This window comes from Oculina patagonica, chromosome 3 (genome assembly GCF_052425735.1).
Source record: "Oculina patagonica isolate OP01 chromosome 3, crgOcupat, whole genome shotgun sequence".
Classification (NCBI taxonomy): domain Eukaryota; kingdom Metazoa; phylum Cnidaria; class Anthozoa; order Scleractinia; family Oculinidae; genus Oculina; species Oculina patagonica.
The window spans coordinates 20,515,441-20,537,204 of NC_135760.1; the positions used below are offsets into that span (position 1 = coordinate 20,515,441).

The window sequence follows — 21,764 nt, forward strand, 5'->3', positions numbered from 1 at the left end:
CGTCAGCCTAATAGTCTTCAAACAGCAGAATGTAAATTGCGTGGTCATTGGAAACATTTTCAGAGAGGTGCAAGAAAAACGAGATATTTAATGCAATTACACAAAGGATATCTATACAAGGCTAACAAGGGGTATAGTCCAGTCATTTTGTGGTTGGACCTGCAACTTATTGCAACAGAAGCTTTCTTACCGCCAATCATTTCGAATAAGTCCCTAGATCAACATACTAAAAGTCCCAAAGGATCCATGCATGGCAACATCTCGAAAATTTAACGGATTCTAAGTCGTGCTTTTGCGTAACATGAAAACGAGGCTCAAAAACAGAAATTCTGTTATTATGCTTGTTTATGGCCAGAATTTCATTCATTTCATCCAAAAACCATGAAATGTACTTCAAATAAGCCTGAAAACTTTGATCAGAAGGAAAAATTGATCAAAAAGTATTCTGTAAGCAAAATAAATCTCATTATATGAGGTGCGCGTGGAGCTGCACTGCTAAACCAACTTGTAAAGGCGCAACAATCACTCTTGGTCGCGCCACCTAAACGATAGCCCGTCCAATTGATGCTAACTTCCCGTTATCTTTACCAACCAGAATACCCTCCAAAAACATCTTTAGCATGGCTGAGAGGAATTCAGCGCTTTTCTCAGCTTCTTTTTCGATGGAAGGGTAGATTTCGATGGATGTTTTATGCAATTTGATGTCATTCTTGATCAACCTTGAGGCAGTTCTGATTATACTTAATTTTTCCGTATCCAGATCAACATCCTTTTGTTGTGAGTGAAATTTGTGCAGAATAGCTGATGCGGTACGTACTTTAAAAGTTTTCCTGAAGTCTTGCTTTCATATGGGTGCGGCTATGCGGCAGTAGTCGAGTCACCAAGATACTCCTCCATTTTATCCATTAGATCAATGACAGTAATTTGTTCGTCGTCGTTCTCCTTAAGAAAGCTCGCCACTTTGACAAACGCTTCGTTTTTGTCTTCATCTTATGGACGTCCGATTTTTCTTTTCTTACTATCGGGCTGATCTGAGGCACTGAATACTTTTGGCATTTGTTTTTTGGTCCTGAAGTTGACGCTGCATAGCTGATGGTAAACAGCACCGGCGGCCGGCAAATCATAGACATTTGAAATTCTCGCCTGTACCACTTCAGCCCAAAAATCCCCCCTTTCAGAACATGCCTCTAGTACAGTCTCTCTTGTCTCGAGGGTTGTCACACGGAACACTTCTTCTGGCTTTTTCTTTTGCTCCTCAAAATCAATTTCGTTACCACAGTAGAAACAGTCCGTATTAAAGCTAAAGAATTTTTCACTCTTGCGATCCAATGAACGACGTTGGCTTGAGGTTTGCGAGCTTGCAATTTCTTGTTTCCTCGCTTGGGCAATGTTACTAGGGTGGGAATACGCGCGGCGACATGTCTTGTGTACCTTTTAACCGGGAACAGTTTGGATGTTGTCATTGCGCTCTGCGCTTGCGCGGTTTATACCCTCACTTCCCTTCAGACGGAGAGATACTATGTCATCTTCAAGCGATTTTTGACAAATCGCACAACACATTTCATCCATTTTAGGCTCTCGCTGGTCTAAAAATTACCAGGATACAAATTAGACTGTGTCAAACGTGCAATAGAATCATAGACGCTCTATGTTTAGTCCAATAAATTTCAGCAATCGGGTTTAAAACCTTTCTGAAACATATCAATTTTTATAAGTAGAAGAAAGGTTAACATTGTTCTTATTTTAACTCACTGCAGCGTCGTATGCAGTGATCTCGCTTTTTAGTTTATATTTTCGAAGCCAGAATGTAATACGTTGCATTTCAACTGTGTTGAAAGACTCAAAGAAATACTGTAGCCGCATAAACTTGCTAGAATCGCTTTAGAAACAATGCTTTGGATGTGCACGTGATACACTATGATTCAGCAAAGGGAAACTTCTCCATTTTGAAAGAAAAATTACTCTTGAAGAGAACTCAGAATACACTTACCTGGTCGGAGCACAGAACATTGAAGTTCTCAAGCCATTTTGTTCGACGGAGATTAAAATTTCTGCAGGCGTCAAACACAGCACGCTATACCTGCGAACTCACCCGCCTTGGGTGTGAGTCTCGCCTCCGAGTTAAAAACTTCGATCTCACGCCAACTCACGCTTTTCTTACTCTTTCCGCACGAAAATTAAGCTTTCTTGAATTGTATCACTATTTTTGAATAAAGGTTTATACAGTTCAACAAGTTTCATTAAAAAGTAAAAAAAATAAAAAATCGCTCCAGATAAAACACAGGGTTGCGAGTTTTAACACGGCAAGCACCTGAAATAAACTTAAAATTAAAGCTGTCCCAAATTAACTTGATTTCTAAAATAAAAAAATAAAAAAACCTTCCACTTGTGTCCCCAATTAGCTCTTTAGCTAAATACCATTGACACTTAAATAAAGTTTATGTATGTATGTATATCGTTTCAAATTTTGTTGTATTTTTGACTTTTGAGGCATAAACACGCGCGTTTTTGTAAAAGCTTTATTCAGCCTCGTTTCCATGCATCTCTAAAAACGTGTCGCGGAGCTTCTCAAAAAAAACATTTTTCAATAACTTTCCCTTCCGGGATTTTCTGGGACTTTTGATATGTTATTAACGATAAGTTTCTCGGTCAAAAACCGTTGGAATTTCTTCTGTTGCAATTAGTTGCAGGTTGACCCATTATTTTTAGTAAAATGACTGGACTATTTGCACTCTGATCAATAACAAGCTTTCTGGGCTGATTTTCGTCAAGGATTATCAGATTTTCGTAATTTCTTAAGTTTTCGCCAGACAGTGACAAAATTTGACAATTTAATGGCCTAATTGGTCAAGCTGCATTCGAAATTTTAGGTTCTGGGTAAATATGCCGAGGTCTATGGCATATTGTCAAAGGATACTGCTAATCCCTTATCACACCACGCGATGGCTTCTTCCAACTGATTCAGCTCAACACAAGCACTGGCTCCTGAGAAACAGTGTAAAAGATACTGTCAACTTATTATTTGCCTACATTCGTGTTGAAGGACATCTCAACACAGTCGAAAATTTTTTCGTGGGCTACGAAATCTCGGGCGAGGCGCGCAATGCATACCTGTCGACAAAGAGTCTTTTCCCCTTATCCCCTCAACGGTTCGCTAGGGAGAAGGTGTGACCTATTGGTTTGTGCTCTGGTCGGGCTCACTGTGCTGTGTTCTTCGGCAAGACACTTTTCCCTCACAGTGTTTCTCTCAACCCAGGTGTATAAATGGGTGCCGGTGCCTTTAAGGTGGCTGAACACAATTTTCCGATCTTTGGAGTACGTATCTTATATATTGCTCTCACGCCCAAACCGTTGCAGTTGACGAGCTTAAATTCGGCAGTTCACAAGAACAGCTACTGCAGTGTCGCGTAAGACCATGTTGCGTTACCATGGTCAAAACCAAACCAAAAAAGTTGAATTCCGCTCGATTTTGGAAAATTCAGCCATTACATTTTTTCAGCGTTTGTGTACAAGAAACTCGGAAAAATTCTGAGATTTTAACATTGAAGTAGTAAAGGTTTTAACAGAGGGAATTTTTATTTTTGGCAATTTTATGATTTCACGTAATGTCATAGAATGTTTAAAAATCCCTTTGTTAAATTTCAGATTTTTTCGTAATTAGCAGTTTTCTTGCTTTGTAAAGTACAACCTTGCAAAATTTCTTAAAATTCTAATGACTGGTTCGTTGGAATTCGTGCTTTTCTGGAAAGACAATAAAATGCGCGATCGCAGCTTTTTGATCAACTGCGCACGCACAGCATTTAAATTAATTTGTCTCAAAGCCTTGAGTGCGCGCGATCGGACTTGAATACAGAGAGCGCGCGGAAACTGTGTTCAGCCACCTTAATGGTTGTGGTAGCCCCGAGGTGATCGTTTGATTCGCAAGGGGCACTGGATAAAGATGGTGCACACTGGCGTGAAAATCAAAATGGCGGCTCATCGCTGAATAAGCGACTTGTATCAACTGAAATGTGGCAGCACCGATGGATTTTTTTACCGGTGATGCCGATTAAATTGGCCAATGGAATCTGACTTCTTTTTAAGCATGTCATTCAAACCATTGCGAAATGAGCACACGTTATGCACCTATCAATGTTATGCCCGAAAAGGAGGGGGGCTGACGTGGTGTGGAGTTTTTGACATTTCATTTAAAAAAGGCAAATTCCCCACCCCAAGGAAAAAAAAATTAGTCAAAATCCCCACCCGGAAGCGAGGGAAAGTAGGCAAATGTCCTTCAAATCCCTACCCTGGGGGCATCACGTACGGTACGATCAAAATCCCTACCCTGGGGGTCAGACCTCACGATCTAATTCCCGTGATTAAACAAACACTTGAAATTCCATTTAATGATCGCTTTTCTTTGCGGTTTGCTTTATTCGGCGAGACTTGCCAATCTTCGTGAGGTAAAGAAAAGAGGACATCAGTCACACTTCAAAACCATGATGTGACGTCTTTCTGTTATATTCTGTTGTATGTATCATAGCATTCACTTACCTCTAACAATCGCTTTGAGGAAAATAGGTTGTAATGCAGTGGCAGCTTTTGCATCACTCAGTGAATCTTGATAATTTCCTGTCAAATAGATGAACTAATTAAAAATATGTAAGTTAAATATTAACGTAGAAAAAGAAAGACGTTAGAAAACGACAGTACTGGCAAAGTTGCATGATTATGTATGATGGGGGACCTATAACTGTACGGCACTTTTTAAACGTAGGAAGATTACACATTCCGTTTAAATTTTGATAATTCTACAATCCCTTGAGCTCCGGTCCTCGGGTTGTATAGAATGAACCGAGCGTTATAAAGGTGTTAACCATGCAACGATGTCGCTTATTTTTCCCCCTAATTTCTTGAACCAACAAGGTGCTTTCCAACTGCAATTTTTATGAGTTAAATGCCATTTAGACGAGACTTTAAGAATACCATGACCATGGCTAATGCCTTCCACTGTAGGGAAACAAAACGAAATACGAGGACTGCTATTACGTGCCGACTTTTGTATTAGAGGTAAAAACAAGAAAACGGATTTTTGCCAGTCCGTCTAGCATTCGTAGGAATTCAAAAGGAACTTTTGTAAAGCTTTGCCAGGATTTTATTGCTACTGGAGCAAGCTTTTGAGTTTTCAATCTCCAAAAGAGATAATTACGGGGCTTGGTTGGATTGGATTGCATATCAGTAGCATTTATATTTAAAAAAACTGCTAGGATAAGATGAATGACAATGAATAAATGACAAACTTTATTTATTCACGGTAAAAACATAGATAGATGTGAAAACAAAATACCATAAAATTCGATCAATTCTTACCCAATTTGAAATTTGCAATCGCTCTGTTGCAATACAGTTTGGCATCCAGTTCGTCATCTTTGCAGTTCACTTTAATTCCTTCTGTGTAAAAGTGAATGGCGTTGATAAAATCTCTTTTTCTGTATTCCTCATTACCTTGATTCTTATAAACCTCAGCTATCGCTGAATCGAACAAGAAATATTGTACGTTAGTTTTTACACTGCTGAGAAATGTTATTGATTATATTAAATCGAAAAGATGGAATCCGATTAATAAATTCCTTATTTACACTTCTTCGCCACTGCTTGAAACAAACGGGTGCCTGACTGGCCAAGATATCCTACCAAAAGCATAAGTAGACGCAGTAGAAGTAACGTTGTATCCTTAAGACATCTTATAATAAAGTGACAATCTAACGAGCGTTCTGAATGGTTTAAACAGCGTACTTTATGCGAGTATAAAGCACGCTGCTTACGAGTGCTCTCGCCATCTTTAACCGTTTGCGTGCGCGTGCAGCTTGTGGATCATTACAAATCTCGCTGTTTTAGCAAACCGAGGAGAATTTTCAAGGTTTGAGTGGTTCAGCTCTATCAAAAATTAATGATAAGACCTCAAGAAGTGCTTAAGGAGGCTCGATGTAGTTTTTTTAACCGAAGGGTGGTTGTTTTGTAAATTAAAATTATCTAGGAAGCCAATTTAATTTTTTACTCGTCACTTTGTCACAAAGGTTACCATAGCAACCATTGACATTTTCTTTTGTTCTCAAACAAGCTTGATTTTCTCGAAATCTAGATTGACTCTTGGTATTCATTTTTTGATATGTTCAAGTATAGTAGGTTGACTACCTGTACACAAAATTTTAGGAAAATCTGTAAGAGCGTTTTAGAGTAAATCAAGAATGAAGTTTTTGGTATTTTCTTATAGTTTCCTACAATCGGCAGTCGATATATTTTAACAAATTAAAGCAAAATGTCTTTCGCTTTTAGGTAATGGTCTTTGATGGTGTGAGTATTTATATTTCAGTGAGAGCAACTGTGCTCAAATAATACGAAACAATTTTAAAGCGCCTATTTTATATTAAAACGGTGTTTTTCTGAAAATTTCATTCTTGATTTACTCTAAAACCCTCTTACAGATTTTTCTAAAATTTCGTCAACAGTTAGTCAATCTATTGAACTTTAACATATCAAAAAATAAACACCAATTTCGAGAAAATCAAGCTTGTTTGAGAACAAAAGAAAACGTCAATCGTTGCTATGGTAACCTTTGTGACTAAGTGGCGGGTAAAAAATTAAAATTTGGTCATATTTGATCATTATGATGTATTTTGGCAAAAATCGAAAATTGGCTTCCTAGATAATTTTAATTTTCAAAACAACCACCCTTCGGCTAAAACATCGAGCCTCCTTAACGTGCTTTTATGTCAAAAATTCAGACGCGTTTTTGAAAAAAAAAAAAAAAGAATTTGTTGATGCGCGCGCATCCTGAGATTAAATCTTGTTTAAATCCAATTTCTCTAACGTTTTTAGTATAACTTTATTATAAAACAAATAAAAAAGCCTTGACCGTGCTTTGTTCTGTTTTAAAGCACTTAAGGAAGTGACGATAGCACTCAAGAAGTAGGGAGAAACACTCGCCTGCGGATCGTGTTTCACCCTACACTTCTTTCGTGCTCTCGTCACTTCCTTGCGTGCTTTACAACAGAACAAAGCACGGCCAAGGCTTTTTTATTTGTTAAGTAACAGCGATAAAGAAGTAGAATTTACTATCAATCAACCTGGTCCAGTTTCCCTTACCTCTTAAATTGTCGTCATCAAAATCCAGTGTTTCTTCAGCAGATGATGTGACGTCACCCTCACTTGCAACTTTGATTGAACTCCTCGCCATGGTGAGATTTCAGATCATTTAAAATTGTAACCTTAAAGTTTGAGTCAAAACCGATAATTAATTACAGGTCGTAACCACTAAAAGATACAACGGCGAGCGCACCAAGGATTTATGGCCAAAAAAATGAAAAGGATCTGATTTTCCAATTTAAAAGCGACGGATTTCACTTGTACACTATTGATAACGTGCTGAAGTCACTTCCTTGCATGAAACTCGATTTTTTGGAAGAAAAAGGTCCACTGAAACCTATATAATTCGAGAACCAATTCAATTCTTGCATTTACGAACATGAGTGAAGCCAATATTTGGAGTCGCATGCAGACAAAGAATATGTACATAAAAAGAATGTTCTAGGATAAAACTGAGCAGCTTGAAATATACAAGAGCAAAACGTAGCTAAAAGTGGCGCCAAAATATTGAACTTTAAGAGTACAAGAATACGAGAGACAAAGCCGACCAAAGCCTAATAAGAAAAAATATATATACGTACCACCAGTAACGAAGGAAATCGCTACTAAAGCCTTTCCCCGGGCATAATATAATCTCATTGTGACAATTGCTAAGTATATTTCACACTCATTTGAAGGAAGTGAAGAGTAAATGACGTTCAAAACTTTGGATGCAACAGATCCACAAGCTGGATTATTCGCTCTGAAACAATTGAACTTGAACTTGGAATATTTATAAGGGGAATCCGCTGTTTCTGAGAAAGTTGATTGTTCTTGCATATGACATCATACCGGACATTGAACAAGGTTTTTATTATTTTATTATTGTCCGTTAGTTTTGCTACATAAAAGGTCTTTGCACTGCTGAAAAATGTTATTAATTTTATTAAATCGAAAAGATCGAATCCGATTAATGAATTCCTTATTTACACTTCTTCGCCACTGCTTGAAACAAACGGGCGCCTGACTGGCCGAGATATCCTACCAAAAGCATAAGTAGACGCAGTAGAAGTAAAATTGTATCCTTAAGACATTGTAACAGCGATAAAGAAGTAGAGGTCCGCTGCTTTATCAAAGTACATGTCAGTTAAGTATATGAGCAAAGTGTATTGCCAACATCAAAGAAAATTTTACTCTGTTGTCTTATCTAATACTGATCGAGTCACAATCTTATTTGCATATGGATGTCATGAGTCACGCGCTCGATACGGAACGTGCTGAATGTACGACACAAGTTTCAAACACGCGTGGAATTTAAACGGAGCCTTTTGTTAGTTCATTCAGACAGCGATGACGTAAATGACTAGCTCATTCATGCAGCGAAGCACGTAAATGAATGAGATATTAAAATGAATAAGATGTAGACAGAAGTTGTTGTTAGCTCCATGGACGGAAAATTGTTGGCCGTCACTGAAGTAAGTTTACATGGTACCCCCCCCCCCCTAAGTAAAAGTCAAAAATAAATTCTATGAAGCTCAGTTACACATGTGAAACAAATGACGTCTTCTGTATGGCGTAATTTATAGATTACCATAAAATCACAAATTTGGAACTTCTAAAACGCGCAGCGTTTTCAAGAAGCAGGAATGTTCATCGGGGGACCCTAGACGGGTTCATGTCATGATCAACGCACGCTGACGCAATCGAATCAGGTCAATCGCAAGTTACTTGGCATAAAACCCTCCGCCCCCCCCCCCCCCCCCACTTAGTAATAGTCAGTGTTCAGATAGACGTATGGAATGAAATAGAATCACGCCGAGGGGAACCCTAATCGAGTTCATTGACGAGGCAAGCCATATTTGCAAGGCGTCATTTGCTTTTACATTTCCTGTTTTATTCTTTATTCCCTTGTCAGTGAAATTGTCCCTAAAGAGAGAATTTACAATTGCCTTGGGGTTTTTTCCCGGTCACATAATGTGATACGTCACGCACGTTATCACATTATTTGAAAAAAATATATATCTTTTAAAAATGAACTTAAAGAGTGTTGAAGTACCTTTATTTTCGGTTTATGATACGTGTAAAAATACACGTCGCCAGGTGGGTAACGTCACGAGCCAAAAGAAGGTCTATTTAAGCGCGTACAAATAGTTAAGCATTCCTTTAGCTCGTTCATGCCGTGGAACACGCAATAAATGTGACTGGGGGGTACTTGACAAAATCTTGGGTAAGGAGATGCGGCCCATCCTCCTAAACCCGGATCGTGTTTAAGACACGAACCTGTGATTTTCCTACCCTGTTTAAGACAGAATGCCAATTTTTTGATACCCCGTCTAAGACATAAACAAGTACCTCACTTGCTTTGTCGAAATAGTGAATTAAGCTAAGTATCAATGCCGAAATCAACATAAGTCAGCAATACGGAAGAACGGCTAACTGGTGTAACACAACACCGCGTCCTTCAGGTAGTCACTTTCCACTCGATATGCTTATATAAGTCATTGATATTCCTCGATCGCGTTTCTCAAATCGTGGGTTTGTTTTCACCCACCATTACTTTTACCTTTCATTCGCGTTTTTTAATTGATTTCGTGCGAAGTTGTGCCAAAGATATTTGTGGATGCGTAATAGTATCTTCACTACAGTTTTTCTTAACACAATCTTCCTAGCTTGTGTACCAATTGCAACAAGCCCAGGAGGGGTACTCCGGCTTGTAAATGACGGGGATGATCGAATGAAGGCAAAACTCAGGACCCAAAAAAATCCCTAAGTCTTCCAACATTACCAAAAAAATCCCTGAACCAAAAATAACCCCCCAAAAAATCCCTTGTCTAATTACCCCTTAATTGCCAGGAGGGGCAAAACGCTCGAGTTTGATTATTCATCATACCATAAATACACCAAGGCCGCGCCAAGGCACTTTAGTTTGTTTTTAATACCCCCAAAAAATCCCCTATTTGAATCACGTCACCCAAAAAAATACTTGCCAAATCTTCCAACCCAAAAAAATCCCGGAATCGAAAATTTCAACCCCCAAAAAATCCTTCTATCATCCCCGTCATTTACAAGCCGGAGTACCCCCCTGGGCCAACAAGTGGTTTATCTTATGTTGTAAATGTGCAGATTTTAGATAGATAGATAGATAGATAGATAGATAGATAGATAGATAGATAGATAGATAGATAGATAGATAGATAGATAGATAGATAGATAGATAGATAGATAGATAGATAGATAGATAGATAGTTTATTGATATTCTTACATGGCAGTCTAAAAACTGAATTGCGTAAAAATTTACAGAGATAAATTATTAAAAATACAACTATTAAAATCTATTATAACTATATTAAAAATACAACTATTAAAATCTATTATAACTATATTAAAAATTTGACATAGAAGGAAAAAAACTATGTTTAAAACGATTATTGTTATTACTACATCACTCTTTATGGGATTTAGGTAATGAAAGCTGAAATGGCTAATGTCTTTTTTCAGTCACTCAGTTTCTGTGAAGAATGTTACACTCTGGTGTTAATTCTAGTGAAGAGGAAAGAACCCTGATTTTCATGATCCCTGATGCAAAACGACCAGAAACATCTTCTAGAAAAAGGAGAAAAGAGAACTATGGGACAATGTCGAGCTAGTTAAAGAGGTAGTAGCCTGCGAACAGGCTTTCAAGAGTGAGCAAAGCTCCTCCCACAGCCCCTCTCTCTCCACAGTCACCCCACCTGCTGCTAAACGTTATCATGCAGCCGAGACTATCGTATTTACTTGCGCCCAACCTCGAATAAGTATGGCGCGTTATTAGGGTCAAAATTAAATGTGCGAACCTTTTTTTCATTTTGAATTTCGAAACTAACTAGTCTTTTCATTTACAATTATTTTTTATATTGCAACTCCTGTTGCATGCTTATTTCCGATTATAGTTTGTCCTGGCATAATGATTAACGAAATTTACTTCTTCTTCTTCTTCGTCCACAATATTTTGCAACCGGAAAAAAAAATAAAAATAAAAGATCAACCAGAATGCGCTTGGCAACCTTTATCCTCTGCTGTAAGTTTAACGGGGTCAGTTGGTCATTCCATACTTAATGGAATACGAAATAAACCTCCAATAAGCGCCCACCCTGTTGGTAGGAAAAGTTAATATAAGCGCCCATTCCACACCTCCCTCATAAAACAACCCTTGAAGTGTACAAGAGGAGTATTGATTATAACGAAAACTGCGATTGAAATTGACTTAATACTACTAAGAGAAGACCGGAAACTTTGAATAAACGGTTAAAGTTTTTCTTTGGTTCATATTCACGTTTTATTATTTGTTGCAAAATAAACTTACTACTTGCTAAAAATGGTGAAAATTTCATAAGCGCCCAGCCTCGAATAAGCGCCCACCTCAGATAATTAAGCGTGCACTCTCAAGGTCCAGAAATGTAATAAGCGCCCAGGGTGCTTAATGGAATAAATACGGTATTGCCTCGCTGATCCTCATCATTACAGACATTCAATTACAATGTAACCCGTTGTAAAGACACCTTGCAACCCCAAGGATAGCATATTAGCACTAGTTGGGAGCCTACCATCCTTTTTGCCCTGCTGGTGGATTTTAAGGGCTTGCATGTCAGGCTATGGCCACCTTAATAAAAATAATCGAATTGAAACTAGGGGTAACCACAGGTTAGAAAGGGCGGGCCTTGATAGATTGAAAAGCTGTCTTGTGAGGGGTCATGGAAAGAGAGGAGGTACTCGAGCGAGTTTGAACGCTTTTTAGATTGGTTTGAACGCTTACATTTTTAAAGCAAACACTTAATTGGCGTTATTTCAAAAAGGCGGAGTTACAAGAGGCAAATTTTCAGGAACATTCCTATGTGAATAAAAATCATTTACAGTGGATTGTTTCTAAAGTATAAAAAAAAACATCAGTTCTCGGCCGAATTGCCACTCCCTGGGTCGACAACGTCGAAAGAGAGGATTACGTCCTGAGGAAGAAGTGTTAATCTAAAAAGGCCCTGTGGGGGGGGGGGGGGGGGAGGAGAAAAAGGAGGGTTACGTTATCCTTTATCCCGATAACTTTGAAGGCAGGTATTCTTTATCCCTAAAATAATCAAAGTTGTTACCGTATTTTCTCCATTAAACGCCCCCGGCGTTTAATTAGTCCGCCTGGAGGGAGACTGCAGAGGCAGAAGAGTAGAAAATAGTTGTAAGCTCACTTACTGAATAGCCATAATTACATTGTATCTTATATAACATTTATTAACAATTTCACTTTGCATATCCCTAGTAAGTTACAAAAATGTGCTATCGTGTGCGTAGTTTTAACGTACCGAGCTACTAGTTAGCTAAAGCTAATGTCGCATTTGTGCGAATTGGACCACACCACAGGAGCCTATGCCACGAGTAAGTCTTACGTGGGTTAAAACAATTCTTAAAATACTGAAACTTCTTTGATTTAGTTGATCTTTTTCAAATACTCACTATTTTCTACTTAACGAGATTCGAACAATGATATATAATACAAAGAAACCTGGACAAACCACAAAAGGTACAACTTTGTGGCCTCGTATCTTTTTGGAACTTAAACCGATTAAACTTTGAGGTCTCTTAAATTTATATCCTTACAACTTTGAGCATACTGCTAGAAACTAGTTTTATATAGTTTATAATACGTTAAGTTTTTTTGAATAGTTAAAGCTACCCGAGTTTGTGTGTTAACCTATTTTATATCTCGTTAAACCTCAATACAAACAGGCATAACAAATGCATGTACATAACAAAATTGAAGAATGTATTTTATTTTTATCATACTGAAACTGTGTACATTTAACCCTTAGTTTAGACAACTAAAGCTAAAGCATGATTTTATTGTATTACACAAGAATATATCCATAAACAGTTATTAAATTAGAAAGTATATAATGTTACGTATTTGTGCTCCGAACACGAAAACGATATTCCGCTGAAAGCCTTTTCTCCTTAACGAACTGCTATAATATCAGCAAGGCCAAAATACCCAGTGTATAAATTAGTTCAACCGTTTTCATCTGGATCCCGTTAGATCTCCTCTGGTTGTTCAACCTTTTTAGACGGTACAAATTAGTGCCAACTTAAAACTCCCTGCTTAAATCTAAAAGCTTTTACTTAAATGAACAAAGTCGTAAAAAATCAAGTAACTCCTAAGAAAGTTCTGTTCCATTTATCGCCTTGAGCCTGTGTACATACGGTTAAGTCTGTACAAGCACTATGTTGCTAACAGCAGTTAAAACAGCAAAGTTAAAATTGGGTTTTGAGAACATCCAACAGTCATTCTTGTACTTAAGATTACTCTTGGAGGTTTAATCTGTTGCTGCTAGTCCAGTTCATTTTAAAACAACTGTACCAACTGAGACGCTTGTTTTCCGGCATGGTCATGCATTCGTTTGGAAACTGAAACAAAAGCAAAGTAATGGGTTCCGATTAATAAAAAAAACTAACTACTATTGACAAGGTTCTTTTAAACAAACTCCCAGTATGTGAAATAATTGATTGATTACTAAATGACAGAAATAGTAGAGGTGCCAATAGTAGTAATTTTTTAACAGTTGTAAACTTACCGATTTCTTGTCAAGGTCTTTTTTGACGGGAGGAGCTTAATAGAAGATGTGACTGACTTAGAGTGGAAAAGGACGTACTTAAGTCCATAAATTGGCTATATCCCGTTGAATAATTGTTGAAATATTTCACACAGCAACATGCATGGATGAAAGACGGGGGACAACAAAAGGTAGTGAACACAATATTTAATTTTGTTTAGTTACTATCCTGTTAATAAACGGCATGCAGTGCATGCAGAAGCGATGACGTTTCACAAAGGGTCTAACATAATTTTGAATTTGTCAAAAACTCAACGTAAATAAAAGTAGCCGACACCTTGTGCGCGATGAAGACTGTTATCAAATTGTAGTGTACATTTTTTAAACCTAAGAAGCAATGTTGGTGATTGTCTAAATAGCATAGTTAGGATCTGATGGAATTCAAATAAATACAGTAGTTATGAATGCACAGGCCAAGGATGCAAAGTTAATAATACATTTTCTTCGTAGATTTGCTCCGAAACAACAGTACATTAAGTTATATTGTAGTGTGTCAAACGGTCTCTAGCTCACAGCGGCCCTGTATTTTATAGAATTAGAAATTTCTGTCTACTGAATCTTATAGATTCCATCATATAAAATTTAGTCTCTTTCGTTTATACATTGTGGTGTTCCATTCTGACTGCACGGGAGTATTTTGCTTTTGAGTTCTACGCGGCGATTTGTTGTTTAGTTAAACTTGTTTTCTGTTCGATTGCGCGAAAAGGAAGAAAAGACAAAAGGACAAAAATATCCTGCCGGTCGGCTGCCTGCATAAAGCGATAATAATACATTTTCTTCGTAGATTTGCTCAATTGAACAACAGTAGATTGCGTTATATTGTAGTGTGTGACTTTCTATAAATGACACACGATACGCGGGAGCTAGCTTTTCAGCTGCAAGAAAGGTCAAACGGTCTCTTGCTCACAGTGGCTCTGTATTTTATAAGAATTTGAAATTTCTGTCTACTAAATCTAATAGATGCCATCATATAAAAGTTAGTCTCTTTCGTTTATACATTGTGGTGTTCCATTCTGACTGCACGGGACTATTTTGCTTTTCAGTTCTACGCGGCGATTTCTTGTTAAGTTAAACTTGATTTCTGTTCGATCGCGCGAAAACGACAAAAAGACAAAAAGACAAAAAGATCCTGCCGGTCGGCTCCCTGCATAAAGCGATGACGTCATCAGCTACCCGTCATCGCTTAAAAAGGGACTTTGGCTACCTTCACCTATCTTTAAGAGAATAATATGGCTGAGGCTGGAAATAAATATCAGCTGGAGTGATTTGGAAAATATACCTTTAAGTTTCGAAACTATCGACCCCTCGTAAGTAACGATAAATGTCATGCACGGCTGTTAGCAAATCGCAAAAGGAGGGACCGTCCGATAGGAACGACACACTTGTGACATCAAACGTTAAAGTGTAAATTAAACTTATCCGATGATTGTTGTAGATGACCCTGAAGAATTTTATAACAAAGACCGATTCCGTCCAAACGTTTCTTTCAAGAAAATGTTATTTTATTACAAAGAACCGACTAACATTTGGTACACATTTCGGCAACGCGAGTAGAGAAAGAAAAACCTGCAAAATCAGAAAGTAAAATGGGTCGTTACTTTTGGAACTTAACGGTATCTGGGTTTCTCTTGGTCGTGAAATGAACTACTTTTACTTACTTATTTCTTCTGATGAAAGTCTAGAGTGACGTCATCACCGATAAGTACAAAAGGCGCCCAGTATTTCACATCACTGTACTTGTCCGATTCTCTGAAATCTTTCATGGCCTTGTTCAGAGACTCGCTTGCACTTCTTCCTTCCACAAGCTGATGGTAGAAACTTTTCATAAACTCCATCGTGGCCTCATCATCGATCGCCCATAGTGACACCAGAACAGAACGAGCACCAGCACCCATAAAAGCACGTGCAATACCGACCACACCTTCAGCTTTGATCTCTCCTCGACCACTGTGACAGCAACTAAGGACAACCAGTCTTGCTCGGCATTTAACACTCAGAACATCTGACATGTTCAAAATGTAATCTTCTTCCTTCGTAGGGATTCGAGATGCTTGCGTTGGGTCCGGAGTTAGAGCAATTTCACCAGTTTCCATGCGACCATGTGCTGCAATGTGAACTAAAGCAACTGAACTGAGTCCTTTTAACACTTCGCGTTTCGTTGCTTTCATTCCGATCATAGGCGTCACGTTGAGAATCTTTCCGATCTTTTCTACTTCCTTTCTTGCGAATGGAAGAGGATCCAGGAATTTTTCACCCTTGCTGTTGGTAACTTCTTCCACCCATGGATCTCCCACGAGCAATGCACCACTCCTACTGTGGTAGTCGTCTGGGCAGTCAGCAATCAGCTTCAAGCTGGTCAGTGAAGGAATCAACCGGATTCTAAACAATTCACACAGATATTTGGAATCCGCATCCACCAATGCAGCATACGGAACAAGCCACAGTGGTCCATGTGGGACAATGATTAGCTCATCACCTTGAACCAGGTCGGCAATAGGCTGAATTAAGATGTTAAACAACGTTCTCAAGGAATTCTCTTGTAGGACGAAGGGTTGAGAGTTTTCTCCGTCGGCACTGTCATCCACTTTGTGACGATTTTCTCTTAACGCATCCAAAGAACGATTTTCGCATCTCACCTCACAGCAAAGCCGAATTTGTCTTAAGACATTTTGTTTCAAAGATTGAAAAAAGGCGATGGCATCATTTAATACAGATTGGGCCTTGCCAATTTCCTTTTCTCTTACATGAACAGGTCCTTCTTTTGAAAGAACCCAGAGATGGATCTTAGTACTCAATTCGTCAAATGCCTGAAATACTATACTTGATGAAATAGAGCGATTCAGTTTAAAATATTGCTCGTCTTCTTCCTGTGACGCGGACTGGCTTTCTCTAATCCCGAATTGGGATATCATAAGATCACTAAGAGCTTGGGCTCGTCCTTTCTCAGCAGCAAACAAAGCTTCAACCATCTTGTCTTGCTTTAACAGTACTCTCCATAAACCAGCGTATGCCACTTCACCCTCATTTCTATAGCCAATTTTCCACTCATCTTTACTTTGAAGAAGGCTTCTCACATGGTTGAATAATCTTACGCTACGTTCGTAATATTCTAAGGCTTTGGATAAGAAACCTTGTGATTCGAAGATGAGACCTAGATTATGATAGAATTTGGCTTCCCCGGCCTTGTCTCCTACTTCTTTGGCGATTTTAAGATGCAATTCGTAGTAGTCTATGGCTTTTCTGAAATCACCGAGATTACGAACAGCATTTCCAAGATTGCCATAAGCACATCCTTCGCCGGCCCTGTCTCCTACTTCTTTGGCGATTTTAAGATGCAATTCGTAGTAGTCTATGGCTTTTCTGAAATCACCGAGATTACGAACAGCATTTCCAAGATTGCCATAAGCACGTCCTTCACCGGCCTTGTCTCCTACTTCTTTGGCGATTTTAATACGCAATTCGTAGTAGTCTATGGCTTTTCTGAAATCACCGAGATTACAAAAAGCATTTCCAAGATTGCCATAAGCAGCTCCTTCGCCGGCCTTGTCTCCTACTTCTTTGGCGATATTAAGATGCAATTCGTAGTAGTCTATGGCTTTTCTGAAATCACCGAGATTACAAAAAGCATTTCCAAGATTGCCATAACCACTTCCTTCGCCGGCCTTGTCTCCTACTTCTTTGCCGATTTTAATACGCAATTCGTAGTAGTCTATGGCTTTTCTGAAATCACCGAGATTACAACAAGCATTTCCAAGATTGCCATAAGCACTTCCTTCGCCGGCCTTGTCTCCTACTTCTTTGGCGATTTTTAGACTTAATTCGTAGTAGTCTATGGCTTTTCTGAAATCACCGAGATTACGAAAAGCATTTCCAAGATTGCCATAACCACCTCCTTCGCCGGCCTTGTCTCCTACTTCTTTGGCGATTTTAAGATGCAATTCGTAGTAGTCTTTGGCTTTTCTGAAATCACCGAGACTTAGAAAAGCATTTCCAAGATTGCCATAAGCACTTCCTTCGCCGGCCTTGTCTCCTACTTCTTTGGCGATATTAAGATGCAATTCGTAGTAGTCTATGGCTTTTCTGAAATCACCGAGATTACAAAAAGCATTTCCAAGATTGCCATAAGCACGTCCTTCGCCGGCCTTGTCTCCTACTTCTTTGGCGATATTAAGATGCAATTCGTAGTAGTCTATGGCTTTTCTGAAATCACCGAGATTACAAAAAGCATTTCCAAGATTGCCATAACCACTTCCTTCGCCGGCCTTGTCTCCTACTTCTTTGCCGATTTTAATACGCAATTCGTAGTAGTCTATGGCTTTTCTGAAATCACCGAGATTACAACAAGCATTTCCAAGATTGCCATAACCACCTCCTTCGCCGGCCTTGTCTCCTACTTCTTTGGCGATTTTAAGACTTAATTCGTAGTAGTCTATGGCTTTTCTGAAATCACCGAGATTACGAAAAGCATTTCCAAGATTGCCATAACCACCTCCTTCGCCGGCCTTGTCTCCTACTTCTTTGGCGATTTTAAGATGCAATTCGTAGTAGTCTTTGGCTTTTCTGAAATCACCGAGACTTAGAAAAGCATTTCCAAGATTGCCATAAGCACTTCCTTCGCCGGCCTTGTCTCCTACTTCTTTGGCGATATTAAGATGCAATTCGTAGTAGTCTATGGCTTTTCTGAAATCACCGAGATTACAAAAAGCATTTCCAAGATTGCCATAAGCACCTCCTTCGCCGGCCTTGTCTCCTACTTCTTTGGCGATTTTAAGATGCAATTCGTAGTAGTCTTTGGCTTTTCTGAAATCACCGAGACTTAGAAAAGCATTTCCAAGATTGCCATAAGCACGTCCTTCGCCGGCCTTGTCTCCTACTTCTTTGGCGATTTTAAGACTTAATTCGTAGTAGTCTATGGCTTTTCTGAAATCACCGAGATTACGAAAAGCATTTCCAAGATTGCCATAACCACCTCCTTCGCCGGCCTTGTCTCCTACTTCTTTGGCGATTTTAAGATGCAATTCGTAGTAGTCTTTGGCTTTTCTGAAATCACCGAGACTTAGAAAAGCATTTCCAAGATTGCCATAAGCACTTCCTTCGCCGGCCTTGTCTCCTACTTCTTTGGCGATATTAAGATGCAATTCGTAGTAGTCTATGGCTTTTCTGAAATCACCGAGATTACAAAAAGCATTTCCAAGATTGCCATAAGCACCTCCTTCGCCGGCCTTGTCTCCTACTTCTTTGGCGATTTTAAGATGCAATTCGTAGTAGTCTTTGGCTTTTCTGAAATCACCGAGACTTAGAAAAGCATTTCCAAGATTGCCATAAGCACTTCCTTCGCCGGCCTTGTCTTCTACTTCTTTGGCGATATTCAGATGCAATTCGTAGTAGTCTATGGCTTTTCTGAAATCACCGAGATTACAAAAAGCATTTCCAAGATTGCCATAACCACCTCCTTCGCCGGCCTTGTCTCCTACTTCTTTGGCGATTTTAAGACTTAATTCGTAGTAGTCTATGGCTTTTCTGAAATCACCGAGATTACAACAAGCAGTTCCAAGATTGCCATAAGCACTTCCTTCGCCGGCCTTGTCTCCTACTTCTTTGGCGATTTTAAGATGCAATTCGTGGTAGTCTATGGCTTTTCTGAAATCACCGAGACTTCGAAAAGCATTTCCAAGATTGCCATAACCACTTCCTTCGCCGGCCCTGTCTCCTACTTCTTTGGCGATTTTAATACGCAATTCGTTGTAGTCTATGGCTTTTCTGAAATCACCGAGATTGCGAAAAGCATTTCCAAGACTGCCATAAGCACTTCCTTCGATAGCCTTATCTCCTGCTTCTCTGGCGATTTTAAGACACAATTCGTAGTAGTCTATGGCTTTTCTGAAATCACCGAGATTGCGAAAAGCATTTCCAAGACTGCCATAAGCACTTCCTTCGATAGCCTTATCTCCTGCTTCTTTGGCGATTTTAAGACACAATTCGTAGTAGTGTTTGGCTTTTCTGAAATCACTGAGACTTAGAAAAGAATCTCCAAGATTGCCATACAAAAGTGCTTCTTCCGCTTTGTCACCCAATCTTTTGGCATTGGGACATTTCAAATCACGGACCTGAAATAAGGAAATAATGACAAGCTTTCAATATTGAAGTTCTGCTCCTGCTTTTCCTGATAACTCATTTCTTGTCGCAATGCATTAACCTGGTAGATAAACAAATGTTGCAAATCACATTTATTTTATTTGCTGTAAGACAGCTTCGAAAACAATTCGTCTGTTTCGTTGAATACAACACGTAAGGTGATTGTTCTTTAAAGGAAGTTCAAATGAAGTGTGAATGGCAGTATTTGTATACATGGGTCTTTTGTCAGTGTTAACGTACATCGCAGGATATAAATTTCTGTGAATCTCTGGCGATCGGAAGTTACCGTTCCAAAAGCGTGGCCCATGTGCCTGATTATGCAGTGGACTTTGAACTTTGATTGTGAGAGATTGAATTTACCAGCTAACAACAAAACGTCTTCATCTCGGGTTTGTTACCTTTTCGCATAAACTAAACTTGTGTATTTTGATGATCTTACGAGCTACGGCAGCCGGGGTTTTTGCCCTGCTTGGTTGAATCATGACGGATAGGTAAAAGGCCTGGCCCGATCGAGGAGAGCCCCTGGCCCTCCAGTTTGAGGATCGTCGACCCATCCTATTTATATATGTTTAAAACGGAAAAGGTAGACATTCTTGGAGGCTGCTTCATAGAGAGTGGCTTAATAACCTAGCTGCTATTCTCCAGACGACAACTAATCACGTGGGAGGTCAGTCGTATGGTGATTACGGACCACAGCCAACAGGAAGACGTTTACGGATGCGGTCATTCGGGCTAAACCCGAACGGATGGTTAAATTTCTGACATTTGTAAGCACTAATCATGCTCTTAACACAAGGAACAATCAGTCATCTATTACTAGTTGCCGCAGATAAAGTCGGAATTTGGCCTCCAAAGCGTTTGTTTTTAATGTTTTGATGTTCAACAATTTACCGTTAAAAGTTCGAAAGGAATCTAGAATTTTAGTGAAGTAGCATTTAAAATAGGTGGCGAACACTATTTAAGGACCTACGTTCCACTTAGGAACGAAGAGGATTAAGTAAGTAAGCATTTAAACGGGCTTTGTATGTTTTTTAAATGTAAAAGCTTTACCACTTTACTTTTGCACTTTTGTTTTAATTTGTACAGGCTACCTTAATGTTTTTTTTTAATGCTTTATTGAATAAACAAACATAACATACAATACAAGTGATAAATAAAAAAAAGAAAAAGAAAAACTATATACACGAAAGCAAAAAGCAAAAATAAGTACATTCAAATGCATTCAAAATGTAAACAATATAACATCGAAATAAACGAAATAAACGGAAAAACAAATAAATGCTAGGCGCTATTAAAAAACTACATAGGTAAGTGGCATAAATTTAAAAAGAATTACGACTATAATTATTACTATATTATACTAGATTTCGGAGACGTTGGTAGTGGCAAAGATTGCTGGGATAAAGTTTTTCACGATAAAGCAATGCCATTTGTCATTAAACGGCTTGATAGTTTTTTTCTTAATTGCAATGTATCTTTCCGTCATTATGATTTCTCGAAACTGTAGTTTAAATAGTGAAAAATTTAAGGAATCTTCAACCAAGTTGCATTTGTAGATAAAATACTTTGCCACTAACAAAGCCAAGCTAAGCGATTGATGGTGTTTAAATGAGTTAACAGGTCCATATAAAAGAGCGGCGTAAGTGAATATTTTCGTTGGTGGTTTTTGACCACCAATCAAGAAATTCGTTCCAGAATAAGGTTGCGTGAGAACATTTTACAAGCATGTGCTCGGTTGTATGTCTTCCTTTTTTACATAAATGGCATAAATCATCAGATGCAAGATTTGCCTTTTTAAGTTTGTCTTTCGTATATAGAATATTGTGATTAATCTTAAATTGGAACATTATTAACTTTGTATTCTTAGTTGTAGAAAAAGGGCCAGTTGTATA

The 21,764-nt window shown here is 38.6% G+C and overlaps 3 protein-coding genes across 12 annotated transcripts in view; all 3 read right to left on the reverse strand.

Moving 5' to 3' along the window:
• The window catches only part of LOC144645260 (uncharacterized), a 114,874-nt gene extending 107,624 nt beyond the window's left edge, over positions 1-7,250 (reverse strand). The window contains exons 1-4 of the mRNA XM_078504749.1: positions 7,126-7,250; positions 5,350-5,511; positions 4,534-4,611; positions 2,918-2,985 (exon numbers count right to left, since the gene is read on the reverse strand). Of these exons, the coding sequence (XP_078360875.1) occupies positions 2,918-2,985; positions 4,534-4,611; positions 5,350-5,511; positions 7,126-7,216 (399 nt within the window). The 5' untranslated portion in view covers positions 7,217-7,250. The remainder of the gene's footprint in view (positions 1-2,917; positions 2,986-4,533; positions 4,612-5,349; positions 5,512-7,125) is intronic.
• LOC144645263 (uncharacterized) overlaps positions 1-21,764 on the reverse strand; it is a 159,928-nt gene that overhangs the window by 34,291 nt on the left and 103,873 nt on the right. For 6 of the 10 annotated variants that reach the window (XM_078504759.1, XM_078504758.1, XM_078504757.1 and 3 more), the window contains 2 exons: positions 15,396-19,844; positions 12,873-13,531 (listed from right to left, as the gene is read on the reverse strand). In XM_078504759.1, coding sequence (XP_078360885.1) covers positions 15,396-19,844 — 4,449 coding nt within the window. In that variant the 3' untranslated portion in view covers positions 12,873-13,531. Of the gene's footprint in view, positions 1-12,872; positions 13,532-15,385; positions 19,845-21,764 lie in introns of those variants that run through there. The other 4 variants (XM_078504756.1, XM_078504755.1, XM_078504760.1 and 1 more) reach the window with 3 other exon arrangements.
• Positions 12,341-21,764, reverse strand: part of LOC144645502 (uncharacterized) — a 137,664-nt gene continuing 128,240 nt past the window's right edge. Inside the window, exon 15 of the mRNA XM_078505093.1 lies at positions 12,341-12,842. The gene's annotated coding sequence lies outside the window, so the exon portion shown is untranslated. The remainder of the gene's footprint in view (positions 12,843-21,764) is intronic.